At 37.6% G+C, this 26,155-nt stretch overlaps 1 protein-coding gene across 9 annotated transcripts in view; it reads right to left on the bottom strand.

The window, feature by feature from the left end:
• MYBPC1 (myosin binding protein C1) overlaps window positions 1-22,763 on the bottom strand; it is a 108,680-nt gene extending 85,917 nt beyond the window's left edge. For 4 of the 9 annotated variants that reach the window (XM_074226692.1, XM_074226695.1, XM_074226693.1 and 1 more), the window contains exon 1: window positions 22,577-22,763. In XM_074226692.1, the coding sequence (XP_074082793.1) occupies window positions 22,577-22,601 (25 nt within the window). In that variant the 5' untranslated portion in view covers window positions 22,602-22,763. The remainder of the gene's footprint in view (window positions 1-22,576) is intronic. The other 5 variants (XM_074226694.1, XM_074226697.1, XM_074226700.1 and 2 more) reach the window with 2 other exon arrangements.
• Between the last annotated feature and the right edge of the window lie 3,392 nt (window positions 22,764-26,155).

The following is a 26,155-nucleotide window of genomic DNA, read 5'->3' as shown; positions in this document are numbered from 1 at the left end:
CTGTTGATTATTTCTCATTTGTTCTGAACATAGCTTGGTGTTTTTTTACAGAATTGTTTTGTTTGTATGTTATTTCCTACATTAGACTGTGAGCTCTTTGAGAGTAGGGACTGGCACATACCTTCCTTGTATGGCTAGCATGTATATTCTGGAACATAACAGGCGCTGATTCAATGTTTATTGACTGACTGACCTTACTTTGCACCTCATTGTTCTGCTTCTCCCCACACCTAACATATTCTTATGATGACTCATTGTAGCTGACAAACCAGGCTATTCTGTGAAAGCGCAGGGCTTTCATCTGGGGGTTCACACATAGATTCCAGGGGTCCATGACCTTGGATGCAATAAAAACTCAAACCTACATGATTATTTTCACCAATCTCTAACTGAAATTTAGCATTTCCTTCATTCATTTAAAACCCTTATTTGGAGGAATTCATCTGCAGAGGGATCTTTATGTGACTAAGAACCCTTGCTTAGCAATCTTACCAGGAGAGCACACAATATCATAGGTCCTACCAAGCTAATGACCTTCAGGTACAGGCTGACCCCAAGAACTGTGACTGGCCTTTCTAGATCTACTGAGACTCATTACCTGAGTGATCTTGGGGGATGAATTTTCTGGCCCCAGAAACTCTTTAAGATCAGTTACTAAGTTGTTCAAGAGATGCCATCTGCCTTAGTTATGAGGGTACCACACTGAAAAAAACTCATGGATCATTAGAATAGATTTGAACTCAAGTAGAATCTATGCTGATATTTCCTGGACCATAGGAGAAGAGATGAGTGTTTGCAAGAATTCATCAGGTAGATATGTGACTTCTTTTTTTTTTTTTAGGTTTTTTTAGGCAAACGGGGTTCAGTGGCTTGCCCAAGGCCACACAGCTAGGTAATTATTAAGTGTCTGAGACCGGATTTGAACCCAGGTACTGCTGACTCCAGGGCTGGTGCTTTATCCACTGCGCCGCCTAGCCGCCCGATATGTGACTTCTAAGACAACCACAAAGAAGTGTACAAACCTGTAAAGACATACAGAGAAATATAACCTACTAATCTGGTAGAAGTCAGGCTGTGAGGAGACCCTTCCCATGAATACAATTAACAGATTCAGGGAAAGGATAATGAAAATGCTTTTATGTCTTTGCCATGTTAGAAGATAAACCTTCAGTCAAAGCATTTTATTTTCAGAGATCTAAGAAGAGACATGGAAATCTAATAATGATCTGCAGCTCTGTCTGGGCATGTCAGTGGGAAGTGTCATTGGGATCAAGAAAGGCAGAGGCAACTAGGCGGTGCAGTGGATAGAGCACCGGCCTAGGAGTCAGGAGAACCTGAGTTCAAATCCAGACTCAGATACTTAATAATCACTTAGCTGTGTGACCTTGGGCAAGTTACTTAATCCCATTGCACTAAATAAATTAAAAAAAGGAAAAGAAAGGCAACAAATAGCAAAAACAAAGGCAATAATGATTTTGTCATCTGTAAAATAGGAAAAATAAAACTATAAGCATAGCTTATAGGGTTGTCTTGAGGAAAGCAATCTGTAAATTGTAAAACATAATATATATATATACATATGTGTGTGCACTACTATAAATGAATGAGTGAAGCTCTTATTAAATGCTTACTATTTAAAAAGTCATGTGTGTGTGTGTGTGTGTGCAGATAGTAAAGATGGCTCCTGTGCTCAAGTAGGTAACATTCTTATGTGGGAGACAACATAAATAATGAGAAACAATAAATATTGTAGGACATCACACATACCATTAAAAAATGACATAAATGACAGGTTGAACCTTAAACTATACATTTCATATAAGGAAAAATAATAATTGACATTTATGTAGCTTTACTATTTTGAAAGCATATATATTATTTCAATTACCTTTATTTTTCAGCTGAGGAAACTGAGGTTCAGAGAGACTAGACCAAAGGTCACAAAGTTAGGAGGTTTCAGAGGCAGTATTCAAACTCAAGTGCCTTGACTCCAAGTGCAGCACTCTATTCACTGTACCACTCTATTCATAATTATTCCAGTATTCTGAGTTAACAATAAAAAATGTATTAGGCAGCTACTGTGGGCAAGGCACTATGCTAGGTCTGAAGATACAGACAAAAACTGACTAGTCCCTATCCTCAAGGTGCTAATATTTTATTCTAATATAATGCATCTATCTAATTTAACAGCCAAAAGATTGAAATTATAAGAGATGTCAATTGAATAGATTACTTAGGGTGGCTTAAAATCAATCTGTTGAATTAATTTATCTTTCCATCACCCTAACATCTAATTCACTTTGTTATGTGTGTCATTAACATTGTTGTTCTTCATCTGGACTTGAGATTCTATCCCAACCATGCAGGGAGGTCCCCAGTGAGAATTCTCTATCTACCCATTGAAAATGGAACATTGAGAGGTTACATCACTTCACTGGAGTTACCCAGCTTCATATGACCGACATACAACTTGTCCCCAGGTCTTCCCAACTCCAGGGCCAACTCTCTACCCTTTATACCATACTGCCTTTCAGTTCATACCAAATAGAACAGAAATGTGTTATTTATGTTAATTTTCATGAAAGCTAAGTGAATTACTGAATTTTATGAAAAATAGCATCATTGTTCTCAATAGTAGGAAGATTTTTCGAAATGTATGGCGATATATGTCTTCCTTCTCTCCTTTACATGACTAAACTTTTTCAGATTTGTCTCTGCTCCGACCCATTTTTTTCATCACTCTCTTCAGTGATTTGACTACTGTCCTCACCATTTTTTTGAGTGGTATCTGATAACACCAAATATCCCCTTTCATCCACTAAACATTCACAGTATGTCCGATTGTACATTAGGTTGGTATGTTCTCTGCCATCTCTGGACTAGTGGGAAAATATCATCAGTAATTTACTTCCACTTAGCGAAGACTATGGAAGAGATTGGATTTCATAAATTTGAAGAGAGGCTCCTTCTGCTTCTACAAAAGAAAGGGACTTTCAGGTATTGGGAATGTGCAGAAGTTTGGAATTGGGAATTAGAAAACCAGGACAGTAGAGACTGAATGACTGTTGAAGCTATTTTAGAAGGGATGTTTTTCCCTGAAGAGGGAATAGAACAAAAGACTTTAAGGAAATCCCTTCTAACTCTTAAAATTTAAATGTATTTGAAATTCAATGAACTTTTTGTTGCTTATTTTTTATTTCTTTTGTTTTAGCTAACTTCTCAGCCTAAACATTCTTTGTAACTAAGATTTAAAAAGAATGGTTAAAAAAACAGAAACAAAAGTTCAGCAAAACTAATTAAAACATATTTACTATGGGGGCGGCTAGGTGGCACCGTGGATAGAGCACCAGCCCTGGAGTCAGGAGGACCTGAGTTCAAATGCGGCCACAGACACTTAATAATGACCTAGCTGTGTGGCCTTGGGCAAGTCATTTAACCCCATTTGCCTTGCAAAAACTTTAAAAAAACCATATTCACCATGTCTGACAATATATAAAATATTCTGACCCCACCTTGGCAAGAGAGGGAAAGTACATTTTCTCAACTCTGCTTTGGGGTCAAGTCAATCACTACAATGATGCATTGTTCAGGGTCTAGATGCTCTTGTTATTATTTCCCTCTTAAAATAAATAAGCATTTATTAAGCACCTACTCTCTGCACAGTACTGTGCCAGAAGTCAGGGACTAAAAGAAATTTTGAGCTCATTGTGCATTCATCTAGACTCTTAATCTGGAGCATGGTTCCCTGGGGATAGGCACTCTAAGTCGTGTGTCCAATCTTTTAGCTCTACTAAGGGCAGTGTTGCCCAACAAAAACTTGCCAAGGGCCACATATAGAACTGAATATTTATTTATGATTCTCATGTAACCCAAATAAACAATGAGCATAATAACAAAATGTAATCATGCTGCCTAAATGGGTCATGGGTTGCACATACTTGATCTAGAACTTTCTCTACCCATGCAGGTCAGCAACTTCCCTTCATAGTCTTAGAGATTTGCCTAAAAAATTTTTATTTAGAGATTCAATAACTTGCCTAAGACCACCCAGCACACTTGACCCCAAGCAATCTTGGTTCCCAGGTCAGTTCTATCTCCCTTCACCAGGCAGTTTCTCTGTGCTAGAGCATATAAAGACAAAACAAACACAAACCAATCCTTGACTTCATAGAACTTCGTTTCTGCAAAAAGGGAGAAGTGTTAGAGGTAGAAAATCCTCTTTCAACACTTTTGCTTATGCATATCCCCATCCATTTTTTTCTTAAGCTAAGTACTAGCTGATTTCATCGCATTCTGACTCACGCTCCCCATCTAGCCAATACAAGCTCTCCCCACTCTCCTTCAGCTAACCAATTCAATTCAACTAAACAAAAGCACTGGTCAGAGAATGTGCCAGGTGGACTGGCACATGCTTGGCTCAAGTTACCATTGGCTTTGCTCTTTCTCTCCTCCACTTCTTCCCTCTTCCCAACCTTTGTTTCCTTCCATGCTTTCCTATAATCAAGTAATTTTAACTATGGTTTGGGAAATAAATTTTAAGATTAATTAAAGGATAAAGACACAGGAGAGAAGAAAAAAGAGGTGAGGTGAGGGTAGAGAAGAAGAAGGCTTAAGAGGAGAAGGAAATCAGAGAGGGCAAATGTCAGCAATGATTCCCTCTTAACACCCATTTCCCTAAATCCTTAGCACTTAGATACGATTGGATTGACATGATTTAGGTCTTCATTTTTAGTGGTAGTTTGAGCTCCATTTCCCCTTTAGTCCTTCTACTGAAACTCCAAAGAATACCCACAATAAAAATATATATATAGCAAGTGTCCAATACATTTTGTTTGTCCCTCTTGATGTATAGCCCTATTGCTTCAGCTGTCAAGAAGGCAAACTCTGTCTTCTAAAGTTCACCGGGCGAGTTTCTCATTCTCTGTTACCCTCTGGGAACATTATGTCTTCCAGTGATGACCCTCCTTTTGGCTGGATGCATGCTCCCAAGCCACATCATTTAAATGTTTTCTTACTGTCGACACATGCCGTCTTCGTCTTAACAAGAGTCTGACAGAGATTAAGGAACAAGTTCTGGCTCTCTGGGAGAAAAGGTTCCTTGCTTTTCAAGGCTTCTTTCACTGACGATGAAAAGCTTATAATGTAACTTTATCAACCTATTTGCTTAGCAAATAGAACCTCATTTTAGAATGCTAGTTGCATTCTTTATTGCAATAGAATTTCTCCTTCAATCTTAAGCAAGCAGGTGAAATGCCTTTGAGGAGCATTATTAGAGGGAACATACTGATCACCAATCAATCAATCAATATTTACTGATCACCTACTATGTCCCAGTCATGAGATTATGAGATCAGGAATCAAAGTAAGCAAAAACCTGCTATTGAGATGAGTTTGTATTTCATTTTTTGGCATTTTTTTTTTTTTACTGCTGAGCTGATGAAGAAACTGAAGTAGAAAAAAAAACCAATATAAAAGCTAACTTTAAATAAGTATCTTGCAGCAAAAAACCCCCAAAATATTTGAATGGAATTATCTTCTATAAATAGGACTATGGAAACACTTGTCTCTTGCAAAAAAATGTTTTAAATAAGGGGAAGTTTCCCTTAAAGATTTCTAAAGCCCCTTACTGCTTGAAATCTATGATCCTTTATTTGATAAACATTTATTAATTTTGAAATCTATGAGTCTTCATTCCACAAACATTTATTAAGCTCCTGTCATGTACCAGGCCCTAGGGAGATAGAGATAAAAAAACAAAGCATTTCCTCCTTCAAGGAGCAAAAGTGCAAACTTTTTTTTTCCTATCAGCTCAGGTCTTCTTCATCTTAATAAGACTGTGAGAAGACAAATCTTTAGGGATTACTTTAGAAGTATTAAAATGACACGGACTAAGCAACTAGTTCAGTATACCTAGGCATGAGTGACCCTAGGTCATGAGTGATCCTAGGCAAGTCATTTAACCTTAACCCTGCTTGCCTCAATTTCTTCAACTGTAAAATGAGCTGAAGAAGAAAAATGGTAAACCACTCCAGGATCTCTGCCAAGAAAACCTTAAATGGGTCATGAATAGTTGGACATGATTGAAAAATGACTAAAGAGAGGCAGCTAGGTGTACAGTGGATAGAGCACCGGCCCTGGAGTTGAGTACCTGAGTTCAAATCCAGCCTCAGACACTTAATAATTACCTAGCTGTGTGACCTTTAACAAGCCACTTAACCCCATTGCCTTGCAAAAAAAAAAAAAACTAAAAAAAAAAAGAAAAATGACTGAAGAACTATATTGAAGGGAACTCCAAGCAGTTCTAAGAACCATCTATGTTGCATTGACTTTGCGAGGAACAGGAGAATCAAGCCCCTGCTGTTAGGTCGATTGGCTTGCCTGCCTGCGTGTCATCTTTTCCACTTCCCCAGCATAGACTCTCAGCACTAAATACTTTTGAAAGGCTGGATCTATTTGTGGCTGTTTTTTTCCATATGGTCACCTACTGTAAGAAGGCCCAGGTATGCCACCAATGGCATCACTGCATGACATGGGCTACGGACTTCTAACTGACGTGCACGGGTGGTAGCTCTAAGCTGGGATGACTGAACATGGTCTTGTTTCTGCAACTCTATAAAGGGTTTGGTTCCTTTCCAGGGGGAGCCCACATCCTGCTCTCAGTAGTCAAGGGTTTCATATTTAGTCATTTAAAGGGACACATCACACAAGCCTTTTCAAAAGGACCTTCCAATATCATGGAGAGAGAAGCCCAAAGTTCTACTCCGAGTGGCATCTACAAACTGACCGTGTGACCCGGAGCAAGTCATCGCATCATTCTGGTTCTCAGTTTTCTCATTTGTAAAATAAGGACATTGAAGCACAAAAGTCTAATATTCAGTGATTAAATGTGAACACATTAAATGAGAAAATATATGTAAAGTATTGGCAAATCTGATAGTGTTCTCATTCTTGTTCACAGCCATAGACCTTGTTCTGTGTCTCCGCAAAAGCCTAAAGAACGAAAGTATGGCACAACGGATAGGGTGTTAGTCTTGTTGTGAGGGAGACCTAAGTACATATGCCAGCTCTAACACTTGCTAGCTGCATGACCGTGGGAAAGTCATGTAACTTCTTAGAGCCTCAGTTCTCTGATCTGTAAAATGGGAACAATAATATCTGTCTTCCTATATGACAGTGTTCCAGCAAGGCTCAAATAATAAAATGTAAATAAAATGTAACCTTAACATGTTTTATAATTCTAATGAAGTTGGAGCTCTGGGTATTTTCCCAAGAAAACACAGGTAAAAGAGCAGTGAGACCCTGGAACTAGGAACAGATCCAACATCTTCAGACTTCAAACAAAGTATCTTTTTCCCCACAAATAATTAGATTGTGAAATTAAGACTGAACCACTGTAAATGAATCCGTTTATGTGTAAAGTTAAAAAAGAATCAATGATGCTTAGTCTTCATCCCTATACCCCCCTATTCTGGATCATAAAAGTGTTAGATGGAAGAAAAACACTAGACTTTTGCAAACTAGACCATCTACAGCTTTGTAGTTTCTTTTGCTTGATGCTGCCTTTGTTTCCTCTTAGGAGTAAATCATTCCATAGAATTGGAACAGACCTCAGGGGTTACCAAGAACAAAAAATGAAGAAATTGAGAAGTGGCAGAGAAGTGAGCCAAAGGTCACAATTATAAGTATAGAGACCAGAATTTTAAAACCCCTTATTAGGTCTCAATCCAAGGTAGAGAATTTTCAATTCAACATTTCTAAAATGCCTACTTATGCTTGTGAAGTAGTAGAGACAAAAGTTACATAGCTCCTGGCCTTGAGAAGTCCATACTAGAGAACTGATCATGATTGAGTTTAGCAAGGTCTAGTTTGTTCTCTCATTTAGCTTACATTGGCTCCAGGACCCTAGACATTAGCTAGTTCATGGGTAGCTTACCCTCTTGGCTATGGCCCAACATTTGAAAAAAAAAAACTTCCCAGATTAGAAGATGAGTTCTTGACCATTCTCCAAGTAATATTAATTTCACATTATTCCATAAGAACATTGCTGGGCAGGGGGATGGAACAAGATGGGGGGGGGGGGGTGGAGGCATGGGAGATTCCATGTAGCTCTTGCCCAAAGCCTTCTAAGGGCTTCTCATTAGGTTGCTTTTTAAAAATAGAGGAAGGAGATGCCTGATGCCAGGTGTGACCATAAAAAAGAATATTTGCCAACAGTGAACACAGTGGCTGTCAATCATTCGCCCATACACCCGCCTGCATCCATATATATTTATATATAATGTTCTTCATTTGCTTAACTCAGGAAATCCCAGGCTTTTGCGCCCACTGAGAACAGAATTGAGAAGACGTCACGTGATACTAAGGCTCTAATTACTTTAAGATATTTTCACCTATTACTAGAATAAAGACTAAAATCTGTGTACTCCCCAAATCCAAGAAATGTAATATTTTCATTTAAAAGAGGAGTTTGGAGTGGGGATAGCTAGGTGGAACAGTGGATAGAGTACTGGCCAAGTCAGGAGGACCTGAGTTCAAATCCGGATTCAGACACTTAATAATTGCCTAGCTGTGTGACTTTGGGCAAGTCACTCTTAACCTCATTGCTTTAAATAAATATTTAAAAATAAAATAAAATAAGATAATAAAAAGGAGTAGAGCACAGTGGAAGGAGTGCTGGATTTGTAATCTGAGACTCCTGTTTCAAATCATTGTTCTGTTATACCTCTGAGGGCTTTTGGGCAAATTGATACTCCTAGCTGTACCTCAGTTTTCCTATCTGTAAAATGAAGGATTTGAACAACATCAAAGTTTAACCTGGAAATCTACAGATTCCTCAGTTTCAAGGGTACTAGGAACTTGGAAAGGACAAATATTTTCATAACAGTATTTCCATAGAACACATTTCTGTTGTAATTCTATATAATTTATTTCATACTTTCTTCTGAGAAGGCATCCTTAGGCTTCACCAGACAGCCAAAAAGGGTCTATGACACCCAAAAGGCTAAGAACTTTTGGACTGGATGATCCTAAGGCATTTTTTAAAATTTTTGCTTTTACTCCTATGATCAGCTCCGATCAGAGAAAGATACACATTCATCTACTCAGAACTAATTAATTCATGGTCAAATCTTTGAACATGGAAGAGGGATTTGAACTGTTATTCTTGACCACAGAGGGTAGAACCAGAATCAAGGACCTGAGGTTGCAAAAAGGCAAATTGAGGCTTGATGGAGAAGGTCAAGCATCTGAACAATTAGAAATCTTTGGAAGTGGATTGGGTTGTTCCAAGAAGTGGGATAAGGGCTCTCTCCCTGGGGGCTTAATGATGTAGGAAGGGCTCTGTTCTGTGCATGAAAGTCTAGGACAGGGGAACAGACTGTCACTGTCTGTACCCAGGGTGAAAGAACAGGCTGGTACCCACTGAACAGCTGAAAATCTCTGACTAGTCATAAGATCAGAGGTCTACAGGAAGAAGGGCTCTTGGAGGCTATTAGAAAATGGAATGCTGGTGATAGAAATCTCTAGAGAAATGATCTATTGTAGATTCTAATATGCCAATAGACCTATGATCTTGGTAATGAAGATGGTCACCCATCCAAATATGCCCATGTGGTGCAACTCTCCTCCCAACAGTCTACTATAAAGGGAATCTACCTAATTCATCTCGACATTGAATCCAAACCATGAAACAGAATATTTTTGGTAGGACTTACTTACATGGGGGGGCATGGAGACATTTTAGTTCATGCCCTTGACAGAGGAGGGAGTTAATCAACACAGGAAACCAAAAGGGGGCAATAATAATAGGGATGTAGTCAGACTCTGCTTTTCCAGAATACATTGCAAAATGAAATTGAAATGAGAAGGAATTGAATGATTAATTAGTTTTTCTATTTTCCTTAGTCAATGGACTTTTAAAGTAGGAAAATCCTGTTTTTCAGGTAGAAATTTTTATGGATCCCCATATTAAATTTTTTTAGCTGTTTAGAAAATAGTTCCTTGTTCATGTCTAATATGAATTAGAAATAGTTTATATTTAACTAAAGTATAAATCAAAGAGAGTTTCCTTGATGCTCTGCTCTTCTGTGGCAGGGGATGTAATCTGTGCATTTTTCAGGTACAAAGAAAATAAAATAACAGCAGGAACCATTTCTGAATCCATTAAATGATTCAAGATCCAAAGAGGAAGAAAGAATTAAGAAATAGGAAACCACTTTCCATTTACTATGACTAAACAACCCCCTCCATGCCTACCACTATAAAAATTTTCATTCTTGAAATTCACTATATAAATATATGTTTACACACACATATACATCAGATAGTTATATATTTATACATATTTGAGTATATATGAACACTTATGCATGTATTTATATAATATAACTTTGCTGAAATTGGGCTAACTTGTCTGTGAAACTGTTGCAGATGATTTGGAGCTCAGAACTGGAAAGGGCTTCAATGATCATCTAAGCTACCAAGAATCATCCCTGTTACAATCCTATCAAGTTAACCTGACTTTTTTCTGAAGACCTCTAGCAATAGGGCCGACTTTGGAATAGTATAAACCATTAGGAAAACTTTTCTTTCAATCAGATACCATCAGTTTCCATCCTTGGTTTCTAGTTCTTCCTCCTGGGACCAAAAATCGAACTCCTCTTCCATGTGATAGCCATTGAAACAATTCAAGACAACTATCATTTTATATACCCATTAAGTCAGCTAACTCACACCTGGCCTGGTCTCTAGGCCTCTCGTAGCCTTGCATCTCCTCCTCTGGACATGTTACAGTTTGTTAGCATCTTTCTTAAAATGTAGTAATCACAATAATTCAAATACAGTCCAAATTCTAGATATGATGCTTCTTTCTTAAATTAAATTCTTATTACCGTGTCTAAAACTTGTGTATACATTGTTATTTGCATATTGTCTTCCCTATTAGATTATGAGTTTCTTGAGAAGAGGGTTCCGTTTTTGTTTTGTTTTGTGCTTTTTTTTTTGGCCTTTCTTCATATTCCCAGAGCTTAGGTACAGTATCTACAACATTATAAATGTCTGCTGACTGAATGATTTTAGTGTAGCTTGATTGCAATAACTTTTTGGGCCACAACATCACATGTTTCTCTCACATTAAGCTTTCAGTCCACTGAGACCCTCAGAAATTTTTTTATTTTTTTTATAAGAACTGTTGCAAAGCCAGTTCTGAAATTGTATCAATATTTTAAAATACCAGGACAGAGCATTACTTTTATCCCTATTAAATTTCACCTTGTCTGATTTGGTCTATAATTCTAACCTGTTGAGATCTTTTTGGATCCTGACTGTCTTCCAATGTGCTAATTATCCCTTCCAGCTTAATGTCATCTGTAAATTTGATAAGCATGCCATCCAATTAAGCCTTCAACAGAATCATTGATAAAAATGATGACTAGCCCAGTGCCAAGATCCTTAGGGGCCTGTCATTAGAAATCTCCCCTGCCCAAATTAAAGATTAACCATTGGGGCAGTCATTCAACCAATACTAAACTCTACCTAGCTCTTATCTCTATCAGGGACACTCACAAAGAATGTTAGATTTTGTCAAATGGTTTGTTGAAAACTAAGTCTATTAGGTCCATGGAATTTCATTGATCATTTAGTCTGGTTGTCTTTTCAAAACAAGAAATGAGGTTAGTCTGGAATTAATTGTCCGTGATGAAGGACCTGCTCTTAGTGACCACTGCTTCCTTTTCTAAATGCTCACAAACCAAAGCTTTAGCAATATGTTCTAGAATTTTGCCAGGAATCCAAGTCAAGCTCATTGGCTTCTAATTTCAAGATTCAACCTTTTTATGAATGCCAGGACATTCTAGGGTGCCTCTCTAACTGGCAATGATTTTTCAAAGATCAATGGCAGTAGCCCAGAAGTTACATCCATAAATTTTTTTCACTCTGGGAAACTGTTCAGGATGGCATTAGTGACTAAGCGTGTTTAACAAAACTAGGTGCTATCTTGCCATTTTCTCTCCTAGTTTCCATTTCAACACTTTATTTTAATTTATTCTTTCCATATCAAGGGTGAATAATATTCTGAGCCCTCTGTTCATTTTAAACTAAACTTGTATACATCTGAGCAATCCAAATTCAGATGCAACTAGAAAATTCAACCATTTCAGATAATGCCTTGTTGGTCCCCCAGGAATTGAAAAACTTCTGATGCAGAAATATCAGCTTCAGGGTTTCCACAGTTATTTTCATGAATGGAGTAAATCAAATGGGTCAGAACATCTGATCACTATCACCATTTTTGATATGGAACTCACTTCTCAAATTTTCCTTCAATCAGAGACTGACTCTACTAAACAGAAGTTCTTACAAATTTGACCCATTCCCAAAGCAACATATTAAAGGTTTCTGGAACACTTCCATCATATACATTTTGTAACCTTCATCCCCCTTGATGGGCACTATCTATTATTAGGATGTACTGAAAGTTGAGTAAAAGAGAAGGTAGAAACTGGTAAGTCAATTTATATATTCAAGTAAATGAAGCTTTGATTTTCAGTTGTTTCAAAATCAGAGTAGTAGAGAGGCAGTATGGCATGATGGTGAGAACGCTAGATTTTTTTAAAATTTTATTTAGTTTTTGTTTTTTTTCTTTGCAAGGCAATGGCGTTAAGTGGCTTGCCCAAGGCCACACAGCAAGGTAATTATTAAGTGTCTGAGGTCACATTTAAACTTAGGTCCTCCTGGCTCCAGGGCCCGTGCTCTATCCACTGCACCACCTAGCCACCCCAGAACACTAATTTTTTTTTTTAGGTTTTTTCTTTCTTTTTTTTTTTGCAAGGCCAATGGGGTTAAGTGGCTTGCCCAAGGCCACACAGCTAGGTCATTATTAAATGTCTGAGACCGGATTTGAACCCAGATACTCCTGACTCCAAGGCTGGTGCTTTATCCACTACACCACCTAGCCGCCCCTAGAACACTAATTTTAAAAGCAAGAGTCTTACTCTGCCATTTGCTGAGTGACTTGGGCAAGTGAATTAATTTCTTCATGCCTCAGTTTTGTCATTTACAAAATGGGGATCATAATAATAATAGCTTTCTCATAGTACTTTGTAAACAACAACAATAATAATAATAAAGAACTATATAAATTTGAGCTATTAAAAACATTTAAAGAGCTTTTAATTCTCACCATTTAACATCATAAGGGCTGGATATACCAAAGGAAACAATGCCTCATATTCCTGGGTGCAAAGGGTGTTTTGGTCTTCTTAATATAGACTTCCAAGACTAAAGAGGAGTATAGATAAAAATAACTCCTAATGAATAAGCAAAGTATTCTAAGCATTCACAAAAGTACAGGTAAATTATTAGAGTGATTAACCTTTGTAAGTGAATTATGAAAAACAAATTTAAATTCAAGGCTCAAAAGAAGACAAATGATTTCTCTCCATGACTGCACCCATAAGTCTCCAAAAAACAAATTCAAATGAAAGACAACTCCTTGAGGATAAGAACTGGTCACTTTAATTGCTGTTTTTGATCTAGTTCCATATACTCTTCTCATACCCTCCCCACCATGTTCCCCCGCCCCCTGCCCCAACGCAACCCTAAAACTCATCTTCTAGTCAACTGGTTTTCTGTGCTTCTGTATACACTCTGCTTCCTATGTCTGGAATGGTCTCTCTTCTTAGCTCTTCCTCTTAGAACCCATGCTTCCTTTCAAGGATCAGTCTAAGTCTAATTCCTACAGGAAGCTTTTCTGGACTCCCATCCCACTCTATGCCGCATTCAATTCCCACAGGCATTAATACTCTTCCCTATTACTTGGTGTTTCTTTTGTGCAAATCTTGTATTTACTTATCAGTATATAAAGTTGTATCTCTCCCACTAGATTATAATCTTTCTGAGGGTTGGATTGGTCTAGTTTTGTCTTTTCTGTATCCCCGGCACCTAGTATAAGTGCCTGACCCATGGTAGTAGTAGTTGAATAAATGCTTTTTGAATTGAAATGAAGTGAATTGAATTGTTTGCATTTTGTAAATTTTAGACCTGTATATGTCTAAATATATGAATTTATGTGTATGTATATAGGTATGTACCTGTATATATGTAGGTATATCCATATATCCATATAGCCATCCGTCTAGCTTGCTAGCTAGCTATATGGTTGTAATTCTACTCTAGGTTTTTAAAAGCAACATCTGCCCAGGTGTTTCCTTCTAGGTTAGGATGTCTATCTCAGCAATCCTCTCATTGGTTAGACTGCTTTAGAAATCCTTCAAATAAGAAATCATTCTCAGTACTTTGATCTACTCAAAGCCTGAAACCATCAAACTGTGTCCTAGGGAAATTTCTGAAGCACCTAGGGAGAGCATTGGTTAGCATGGGTTCAAATTCAGACTTAGACACTTAATAGTTGTGCATCCCCCTGGGAAAGTGACTTAACTTCTGTCTGCCTCAGCTTCCTCAAATATAAAACCTGGGTAATAACAGTACCTACCCTACAGAACTGTTGAGGATAAATGGAATAATATTTTTAAAGTGCCTGTCATGTAATGGTTACTCTATAAATACTTATTCCTCTCTTTTACTATCCCCTATAGCCAAAATGGGGCAGAGCACTGAGGAAGCTCCCTAAGAAGGTGAAAATCATAAGCTGATGCTTAAAAGACAATCTTAAAGTTGACAAAGGGCTTTACCTACATGACCTCATTGATGCCCCACAACAACCCTATGGGGTAGGAACAGCCCTATTTTACAGATAAGAAAACAGAGATTTGGAGAAATCAAGTAATTTGCCTCTAACCACAGGGCTAATGTCAGTGGTGAAATCTGAACCAAGTTCTTCCTGCCTTTAAACCCAGGACTCTCTCAATTGCTTCTCCCCTTCTCTTTGGTCTTAGGGATTCAGCCAGAGCACTTTAGTGCCTGCAACCAGGGTGTCATCTTTCATTGCCTTTGAAACAGCCCTTCACAGTCCTGCTATGGACTCAGTTTTAGCTCTGAGAGACCTGAGAACAAGAGTGGCTCTTCCGAAGACATGCTGGATGTGAAGCGAGGATGTAGCTTGTTTTTCAAAAGCTTTTTCAAAGTGATATATTTAGGACCTATGAGAGGAAAGAATTGGCCAGTCCTTTATTTATCTTCCTAACAGGTGCAGCATGGGGCTCCATAAAGACAGCCAGTCAGCCTACTGAGGGGGACAGTCTTGCCAAGTGCAAAGCCCCCTCTAGTGTACAATTCCCTTCTGGGCATTCCCGTAAAGAGACATACTATATCCACCCCACAGATTGTTAGGATAGCAAAGCAAATTTTCTTGGGAGAGAAAACAGGGGGGGAAAGGAAGACATTTTGGTCATGGAGGTTTGGTTTGCCACTAAATCAGAAGGAAAATATTTTCTTCCCTGCAAAACAAAATCAGCCCTCTAAATAAAAAGACTTTTTTGACCCACTTGAGTCTCCCTTAAAAATGCTTGCATATTTTCAGAATTGAGATATCTTCCTGTGTCACTAAAGTGGAGGATGAAGGTCAAAGAGTAAATATGAGAGGAGGGTTCACATGACATGGCATGGCATGGCATGGTCCTGGCTCCTTCCCTGGCCCATTAGCAAAACTTTGAGCCATGCTTAGAAATAGGGGAGAGGTAACAAAGGCCACTACACAAATGCTTAGTTTTCATTAGTGCCCCAAATTAGAATACCAAGTCTTTAAAAGTTCTAGAAGGAAAGAATTATGGAAACTCTCCTGATCCAAGTCAACTAATAAAAAGAAATTTATATAAAAGGCAGTAACAAAAGAATTAGATCAAAAAATCAATTTTGAAGGCACAAGAATAGTGCACTGTCTCTGGCATGACCCCCTGCTCTCAAAAAAGATCTTATGCAAAGAGAGCTGAGATCAAAGCAATATGTTGGATAAAAAAGGAAGCATCAGAACAGAACAAAATGCAATGCAATATAACAGGCATACAATACTAGAGTTGGAAGGAACATAGAGGTCATCTAGTCTAAACCATAATTTTCCATATGAAGAAACTGAAGTACAGAGAGGTTAAGTGTTTTGACCAAATCTATAATATTCTTAAAAACAGGTCTGTGTCACTTCTCTGCTCAAAAATCTTCAGTGGCTCCCTATTTCCTCTAGGAAAAAAAATGCAGATTCATTAATTTGGCACTTAAATATGACTCACCCCTAAATTTCCAAGCATCATGCTAATCCCCTCCATGTCTTATACCTTCTTGTCAATTTGAACTCTCCTAATGTTCCCTTTGAAAGAAATCATCCTATCTTTGTTCTCTATGCTCTCCTCTATGGAGAGCATATACTCCCTTCATCTCTTAGACGTCTTTGCTCCTTCAAGACTTAGGTCAGATGCCACCTCTTTCTTGAAGACTTTCCTATGCAGGAGATACTTGATAAATGTTCACTGGATTGAGCTTGAACTTTTCTAATTTCAAAATAAATTGATTGAAGAATTTCTCCTTTTCTATGTTTCTTTGTCTTAAATGTGCTACATGAGATTTTCAAAAAGTCACAGTTAAATTCATACTCAGTGCCAACCTCGGTGTGTCTAAACAAAACTCCCTCTGAGTTCAAGAGGAACGTGGTCACTGATTCTTAGTAGAAATCTAACTTTGTGAAAGAGTGAAGTTTTTACAGAAACTAGTCTTGGAAACTCATTTCTCTGGAAATGGGGAAAAAAATGCATGATAATCAACCTGGGAAGCAGGCACTATCTCTCTCATTAGGATATAACATTTTCCATTAGAAAATAAGTCCTTCAGTCTAAAGAGCAATATAAATTAATCCAGCAATTCCACTAATAGGTCTGTATTCTAAAGAGATCATAAAAGGGGAAAGGGACCCACACATTTATAGCAGCTCTTTTTGTGGTAGCAAAGAATCAGAAATTAAACAATTGGGGAATGACTGAACAAGTTGTGGTATATGAATGTAATAGAATATTATTGTTCTATAAGAAATGATAAGCTGGAAGATTTCAGAAAAACCTTAGATGACTTACATGAACCGATGCTGAGTGAAATAAGCAGAACCATAAGAATATCATACACAGTAACAGAAACATTGTTTGATGAACTATGAAGACAATTTTAAAAGACTTGTGATGGAAAATGGCATCCACATCCAGAGAAAGAACTATGAAGTCTGAATACAGATCAAAGCATACTAATATCACTTTTTAAATTTGTTTTTTGTTTTTTTTTTCTTTCTCGTGGTGTTTCCCTTTTGTTCTAATTCTTCTTTTACAATATGGCAATATGTGTAACATATTGCAATGTATAGCCTATATCAAACTGACTAACATCTTGGGGAGGCGGGAGGAAGGGAGAAAATTTTACAAAAATGAATGTTGAAAATTATCTTTTCATATAATTGGAAAAAAATGTAAAAAATAAAGAAAATAAGTTCCTTTAGGATAGTGATTGTTTCATTCAAAGTATTTGTATGCCTAGCACCTGGTATAGAGGTGCTAAATAAATGCTTTTTTAATTTGATTTGATTGATGTATAAAGATTCTTATTCTAAAAATCTTTCAAAGAACATTAGAAAAGAAAGGAGTGGCTACAATGTTCCACTTTTATGTCATGATTCTTAAAATGGGGAATTGGAATGGAGAAGCAGAAATGGCTAATGGAAGGATCCTCTCTGGAGGATTTAGAGTAATGAGATAAAATTCCAAATGAATAGCAACAGAATTAGATGCAGCTGAAATTCTTTCCTCCAGTCTATCTCAGGTTGTTTCATCATGCTGTGCTAATTGCTTTTACCAGGTCATAAGACCTACTCTTGATAGACCAATAGGCCACAAGAACTATTCTTGAGAATGTAAGTCCTTCACTAGGCCACAAATCCTGCTCTTAAGAGAGCAATACTCTCCTTGTGGCTTTTGTTTTTGTTTTTCTGGCCTGAGTTGGTGATTTGGGGTGGAGAGTGGAGAACATTATAATTAGTAAAACTCCCAGGTATCAAACAGAATACAGAGTAGATTCGTTTCTGTCTATGGAAGCAGAAATAACAATGGGACATTTAAAAAAGAATATTCCTTCTTTCTTTCCAAAAGGGGGATCTCTAGGTCACTAGGAATATTTTCAATGGATAAAGATCTATCTTTTAATAAGGTCTCCTATAGAAGTCTACTGCATCTGACTTTCCTCCTCCCTAAGACTCAGGCCCATTGCCAAACTCATAGAATTAATCCCTTGTAAATTGACAGGGAGCCATGTGAAACATCCTTGTGTTTTGGGCATCTGAAAATGAGCTACTAACTACTAACAGGGATGGTCCCTGGATCTCTAAAACACACAAGATAGCTAGATTGGTCTAATCGTTCTCTTCTGATTCATAGGAAGCAGTCTTTGTTAATGGTAGAATACTATTCTCAATACAAAATAAAATCTACTAGTCCTAAGTAGAACTGCCCAGGTGGGAGGGTTTCAACAAATGGTGTGAAATTAGCTTGGGAAGGTTGCCAAAGTCCATCAGTTTGGCGGCCTGCTTGGTTCATGTGGCTGTATTTCAGGAAGTGGTTTATGATGTTCATGATCAATACTGATGTCAGCAAATCACAATTTGTGGGGGAGAATTGTCTGGGATGTTGAATTGGTTTCTACATTCACAAGGACAAAATATGGAATGTAGATATATGAAGAGAAAGGCCCCATAATTTACTGGATCACTATTTCATCCTCTTGCAGAAAACTATATTGTCTAACTTTTCATGGACGTTGTCTGGGTGACTGTGGGCAAATCACTAAGGCTCTCTGAACTTTCCTCATTTGCAAAATGGAAATAGTAATCTCTAATAATAATTCACAGGGTGGTGCTTAAAATTAAATGAGATTTTTATATACATATATAATATATAAATATATATATATATATATGTGTGTGTGTGTGTCCTTAAACATATATATGTATATATATATAGATATATGTATATATAGTGTTCTGCAAACATTAAAGCTTATATAAATGTTGGCCAGCATTCATATTTTTTTAGAGAGGATCTACAATTTTATTGGTGTAATTCCCAGTAAGATAGCTCCCTCTATCATTGCCAGCCAGGAACTATTCTGCAACCTGACATCTTAGAGAATTACCTAGTAAGTTTTTGGGGTCACACATACAGGGTAGAGCTTGAACACAGGTCCTCTGGATTTGACGACTGCCTATTTAGCCATTATTCTGCATTCTCTCATTGCTATTCTTATTCATTATTATTGTATTACTGTCACTACTAGTATTACTATTTTATATAAACAAATTTTAAACTAAATTCTTTAAACAATGAGAACTAGCCAGCTAGAAGGCACATGTTAAAAAGTCTGTGGGATTATGGGAATGACACCAGAAGGGCATATACATGTGGAAGGTCAAAGAACCTTATGTTGCCACCAAATGTAAAACTCAAAATCTTTGTTTAACAAGAGGAAAGTTTGTTTCTTGTTCTCTCTGAATTATCTAGATGTAGTCTAACATTGCCTCACTGTCTCACCAGTGCAGTTGGGTGGAGAAAGCCTGGATGTACAACCAGAAAGTTGGCTCTGGGGCTGTGTGACTTTGGGAAGTTGCTTAACCTCAGTAGGCCTCAGTTTCCTCCTCAGTAAGTATCTCTGTGTGAGAAAACTAAGCTTGTTGTTGTATTCTTCTTCAAAAAACCCATTTTTCATTTATTTCATTAAATATTTTCCAATTACATTTTTAAAAAAACTTAACATTCATTTTTTAAAAATTTGATTTCCAAATGCTCTCTCTCCTCATCCTCCCCTGTCCCTTAAGAAGACAAACAATATGATATAGCTTATACATGTAAAATCTTACAAAACATATTTTCATATTAGCAATGTCACAAAAGAAAAGACACAAAAAGACTAAGAAAAATAAAGTTAAAAAGTATAAAGCTAATTGACCTAAAAGATTCCTTCCCCTAAGTCCAAAGATCCTATAAAAGGATTTTGAATGTATATGGTCAGGCTATTTGCCAATGATTTGATGAAATTTTCTATCACATAATGACCAAAATCAAATAATTAGTCCCATAACTTAGGAATAACCTTGTGAAGTTTTATCACAATGTACTTTCTTCAAAATAAGAACCAACCATGATCCTCTAATGTAATAATAATAATAATATTTATTTAACCTCTAAATCAATTTCCTCATCTGCAAAATGAGGATACTAATAATATTTGATCCTCACAGGATCAAATGAAACAAGACATGGAAAGTTTTGTAAACTTTTAAAAGATATACAGATGCTAGCTACTATTAATCATTTCATTTGAAACAAGAATCATTTCTGGTCCTGTACTATATACTATATTAGGGAACAGGAGCTAAACCTCTGATTTGATTGGAACAGGGAAATGTCTTGACCAAGTTAAATTGGTAGAGATGTCTTTTGCCATTTAAAATCTTAGAGAGCTGCCACCCCAAGCACTGGGATACAGAGACTTGCCCCAAACCCAGGCCTTCCCTGCTCCAAGTCTGTTGTCCATCCACTCTGCCATCTATACACATTACCTACATATTGTTGAATATGAGAATGTCTATGATAAAAGACAAACCTATATGTCAGAGCTACAGATAGAATAAATCAAATAATCCCTATTTGAGATGAGCTTACTTATAGCACTAATACACAAATCTTTATCTTTAGATAGATATATTACTAACAGGACCTTGACTGTAATACTGGGGGAAAGGAACTCTTTCAGAATTCTTTCCCACTACAAACTCCCAAGTAGTTCAGAAAAATGTTTTTTAAAGCCTGACTGTATATGCAAACATATCGCTGAGGAAGGCTAAACCAGCCCTTCTCATTGGTCAGAAAATTCAGGGGTCAAAATAGCCTTAGTTAGGGTGCTGCTATCAAAACTGGGGAAAGTCATATAAAGGCATTGGTATCTGTGATTTCTGTCTGCAATTGCACTTCTCTGGGCTTGAAATGAACTAACCTAGACTAGCTCTCCATAAGTTCAGAGGAGTTTTAAAGGCTGGAAACAACATTTTGGTTTTAGTCAGAAATCACAGAAGGCATTCCACCCCCAGTAAGCCTTGGAGTAGCCAGTCAAGTGACAGATCAAATAAAGAGGACACTTAATGCACATGTAAATCATTTGCAATACAAATCAGACACTTTAGAAGGGTTTGGACTCTCAGCCTGAGATTCTGGATTAAGCTGCCATATTCATGCATGCATTTGGTGCAGCTATTTTGGGTGGGATACTTCATCCATCATTGTCCTCCAGGACTAAGTAAGGCCAACTAGTAAACTGATCACCCCAGCCTGTCAACACTTGGGGCTTAAAGACATAAAGAAAATATACAGAAAAGATGCTTCAAACCCTGCATTTTCCTTCATAGTTTAACTTGGAGCTCGAGGATGTGCAGCATCTTTCCCAAGGCCTACAAAGGACTCACTGGAAACTATTTAAAAAATTTGAAAACAAGACAGCAAGAACTGGATCCTTCTTAATTCATCTCTTTCTCATCAGCTTCTACTCTAATTTGCACAGACAGATTTTAAGGGTGTAGTAAGCAATAAATGAAAGATTAAGTGGGTGAAATTATTTCATTTTGAAGATTTCTAAAACTCAGTTTGGCATATGTGCTATTTATTTAGAGGAATGTGAATTCCTCTAATTCCTAATGTAAAGCCAAACTTTGCCATGCTATATTAAAATAAGTTATTATTTTTATCATTGTTATTCATTTTATGTGATGTTCCAAAGGGCGGGAAGAGGAGAATATTTACTGATATATAAAATGAATTCCCAGGATGCTCTTTTTACTGATAAATATTTTTCCTGCATAATGGGAAATTCTCCTCGTTGGAGGATTTAATTTATTCTTCTCCATTAAGTCATCTAAAAGCAGTAAAATTATCAAATAAAATAGCCAATAAAGTTCTCAAACAATTATATCAATGAGATAGATATAGTCTTTTTCTATATATCTGATATATCCTATGGATAACTAAGAATATTTAATAATCTAATATAATAATCTCATTTTATAAACTGTGAATCAAATCTGTCAAAGATTTCTATTCAGATAGTTTCCATGAGTTCATTTGCCTAATATTTTTGACATTAGCAAAACAATATTGCATGTCTAGTTGGCTGCCCAGAACTTTCTTCATTTGAAACATTATCTCCATTATTAGTTCAATCTGTTAAGTCATGGTAAGTCTTATCTCAAACATCAAAAAGAAATATGAAATGTTTTTGATGAATGATTTTAGTGGCAGCAGTCTGAAATAATACACCTGAACTTCCCAACTATAAAGAATTTAAATTCTCCAAATTATAAGGTCACATAAAATTTGGAGAATTTAAATTAGGGAATCAGCTTTTTGTCCATCTATTCTAGAAAATGTTATAGGTTAGGATTTTCAGTTTTATCTTTTTAGGGGGCAGGATTTTTTCCTTCAACACAATCAACTGACTTAAATTCCCTGATAGGACATTTCCTTCCAAAGAGAAATGAATGACACCTAGATTATCAGGAGTACTTCATTTTTTTTAAAAAAACACAAAGAAAAAGTTGAGAGACTCTTCTTACCCTCTTTCTTGGTGGGCTCTGGCATTGCGGAGAGCTTTCTTCTTTCCTGTGCTGATTGATGGAGCCGCCAAGGCCTGCAGAGAGATGCTGCTGGTCAGTTTGACAAGCAGATGGGGAGAATTCCGGGGCTTTATATATGGGCTAGGGCACTCAATCACCCAGGCGCCTCCTCTGCTCACTGGGCAGAGATGCTGGGACTTGACAGCTCTGGGAGCCTTGCTCCCTCACATCTGTTGTCTGCACTCTGAGCTCTCCCTGCCATTGGAAGGAATCTCCCCTTCAGCTCATGTGGCTGAGGAGAGAGCACCTCTGATTTCTAAATTCAGCCTCTTCAGCTGCATGTTCTCATTCTCCTCTTGCCCTCTCCTTTTCTCCCTCTCCATCTTCACTTTTTTCCTTCCCCCTTCTTCCTCTTTCCCCTTCATAATCTCCTTTTCCTCTCCCTCCTTGCTCCCCTCTCTTCTCTCTTCTATTTTCTTTCTTTCTTTCTTTCTTTCTTTCTTTCTTTCTTCCTTTCTTTCTTTTTCTTTCTTTTGTTTTCTTCTCCTTTATTTCTTTCTCCCTCATCTCTTGCTTCCACTCTTTTCTCTTTCTACATCCTTTCCTTCTTTATTCTTCTCTTCCTTTCCCCCTTCTTTTCTGATCCTTTTCTCTCCTTTTCCCATTCTCTTTTGGTCTTACTCTTTCCTTCCTCTCTGATCTTCCTGTCTTTGCTTTCCTTTTTTCTTTCAACTTTCTCTTTCTTCCTTTTAAAGTCACTCCTTTCTTTCTTTTCTCTTTCCTCCTCCTATCTCTATATTTCTCTGCTCTCCTCTCTCTTTTCCCCCTCTTCCTTTCACTCTATTTTTTCCATTCTCTCTCCCTTTCTATCTCAATCTTTCTCTGCTCTACCCCCTCCTTTCTTTCTCTCTCAGCCTACTTCTCACCCTCACCCTTTGCCATAGTCTAACAGATTCTTGCTACAGCAAGAGAAACCTTTATTTTTTTTCACTAAAATAAAAAGTTGGGTAAAATTTAAAAATTCAGAGAATAAAAAAAATCAGAAGTAAAATTACACACTCATTTAGCTTTTTGTTGACAATTGGTGATTAACAATTCCATCATATGATACTTTTTGTGTACTAAATATACATGCTGAATTCTCAGTTTTACTATCTCTGCCAGGCAGAGACAAAGCAGACACAAACCTAGCTCCATTTACCCTCCTCAAAGACTGCCCAAATACTGACAAAGAAGTTTTATGGAAAGCATCTCACCATTTTATTTCAAAAGCACGGACAAATCTACCCTAAAGTATAACTAAACTTCTTTACTTTCAGGAATGTGACAAATCTACTCAAAATTGGTTAATTCCTTGGAAAGCTATCATGGAACCACAGATCAGAAAAGCAAGAACAGTGAGTTGAATTCATTTGTCTCTTTGCAGGAACAGCTCACAGTGAAAGTTTTGGACATCACTGTTCCATTTGAGAGAAATTAAAAGAAGGGGATTTGGCATAATGGGACCTGGGTGGTCCCCCGGCTCTATCTATATGACCTTGGTTAAGTGGTTAAGTCTCTGGCCTGGTCCCCTCCTCTGGAAAATGAGGGGGCTGGATAAGATGATCCCCAACCTCTGCTCCAGGGAGTCTGGGACATGCTTGGAACTGTGTTTGCAGTGGTGATGAGATGATGGGTTTGTGGCGAGGCATCCACAGTTTCTCACCCAATATTCCTCCTGTCTCTCACATCTGTAACCGATCTCATTAGCACCATACTTTAACCAAATGAAAAAAAAAAACAGCTGAAACAACCTCCTTTGCAAAGAGTGTAGAAAGATAGGAACATAATCCAAGGTTATTCTCGATACTAGACCTCTTATACAACTGCAGATGTCATTGCTCACATAATTTTTTCTTTCATTCTTGGATACCACTAAGAGCTAAAGGGGAGCCTGTAGGTAATCATTTGGACAAATATTCATTTGGTATTATTTTAAAGGAAATCGTTAAACTTCAGCAGGCTAACAGTGAGACATCACACTATTTAGAACCTAATCAAAGTGTTCTCACTTGGAAGTTCTAATCTTGACTAACTAGCTGTGTGTCTTTGAACAAGGTACTTCACCATTCTGGGCTCTGATTTCTTCTTTTGTAAAATAACAGGGGCAGACAAAAACAGGCTCTGATTTTTCTGGGATCCTTTTGGAGTTCAGAGCACTGGATTTGGAGTTAAAAGCCCTGGATTCAGATCCCAGCTTGACTACCTATGTGACTTTGGGGAAGTCTCTGGACTTGCATTTCCTTTCCTTTAAAATTCTGGGCCAGACTTGTGGGTCTCCCTGTCCCCTCTCATTACTGACACGGTGGCAGACCCACTGAAGAGGCTATTTTGTTTGGTGGCATTGGCTGTACACAGGACCACCCTGCAGAGGGATCACTTTTCATCATTTCCAGCACATGAACAATTGCATGGGATACGTGCAAGGACAAAGTCTCACATTGCAGGAGAATCTGTAGAGTGACAGGCAGATTTCATGCATGCCATGAAAGAGGTGATGGGACATTATTGGCTTGTGACACACTACAGAAAGAAACTCGGAGGGTATAAGACCCTTCTCCCTTTACTGACATGCACATCTGCCAGAAGATCTTATAACCTGGGGGGTGGGGGTGGGGGAAGCTGGTGTGACCGAGGCAGTCTTGCACAACCAAAACTCTTGATTCTTGGAGGGAGCTGAAATGTAGATGGAGTCTGAGATCAAGAAAGGATAAGAGGGGTCACAGGTAGTTTATTGAAGGGAGATGAAAAATGAAGCTTCTCATTAGCCAGACTTCCATTTATGGAATCCCGACATAACCTGGTTCCACTTGACTGATATAGAACTATGTAACCCCTGCCTAGAGAGGGAATATGTCTTGCTGGACAGAGATAACCAGAGGGTCAGAACGATCTAGTTACAAGCCCTGCCTCATTCTGCTAAAATTGCCCTCTGCCAAATTACCAATGATTACTTATTTGTCAAATTTAATGACTGTCTCGTCACTTTTCTTGAATTCTCTGTGGTATTTGACTTATTGACCACTTTCTCCTCCTGGATAGAGTGCTGGACCTGGACACTTACTGGCTGAGTGACCTTGGACAAGTCACTTCACCTCTGTTTCCTCATCTGGAAAATGGGGGTAATAGCAGCAACTATTTCTGACTAATGAAGAGAAAGTGAGGCTGATGATTGAGCTCCACTCTGCCTCACTTAAATCCAATTCACTTGTAAGTCATCACCCACAATACCACTTGTCCTTTTCTAGAATGAAGGAGAAACAACAACTTCCCAGGGTTATGGGATCAAATGAGATAATTGTAGAATGTTTAGTGCTTGACTCAGAGGAGGTGCTAGTCATTATTATTATTATTACTATTATTATTATTATTATTATTAAATTTTTCATAACCCTAACCTCTTCTGATTCTCCTTTCCCCTGTCTGGCCATTCTTTTTCACTCTTTTGCTGAATCTTCACCCAGGTACTAATTATGGGTGTCCCCAAGGCTCTTTCCCCTTTACATTGTCTCACTTGATGATCTCACTAGCTTCTCTAAG

The sequence above is a fragment of the Macrotis lagotis genome, chromosome 2 (genome assembly GCF_037893015.1).
Source record: "Macrotis lagotis isolate mMagLag1 chromosome 2, bilby.v1.9.chrom.fasta, whole genome shotgun sequence".
In the NCBI taxonomy this organism is placed as follows: Eukaryota; Metazoa; Chordata; class Mammalia; order Peramelemorphia; family Peramelidae; genus Macrotis; species Macrotis lagotis.
Note: the sequence above shows the minus strand (reverse complement) of the source record. Positions and strands in the feature narration are given on the sequence as shown.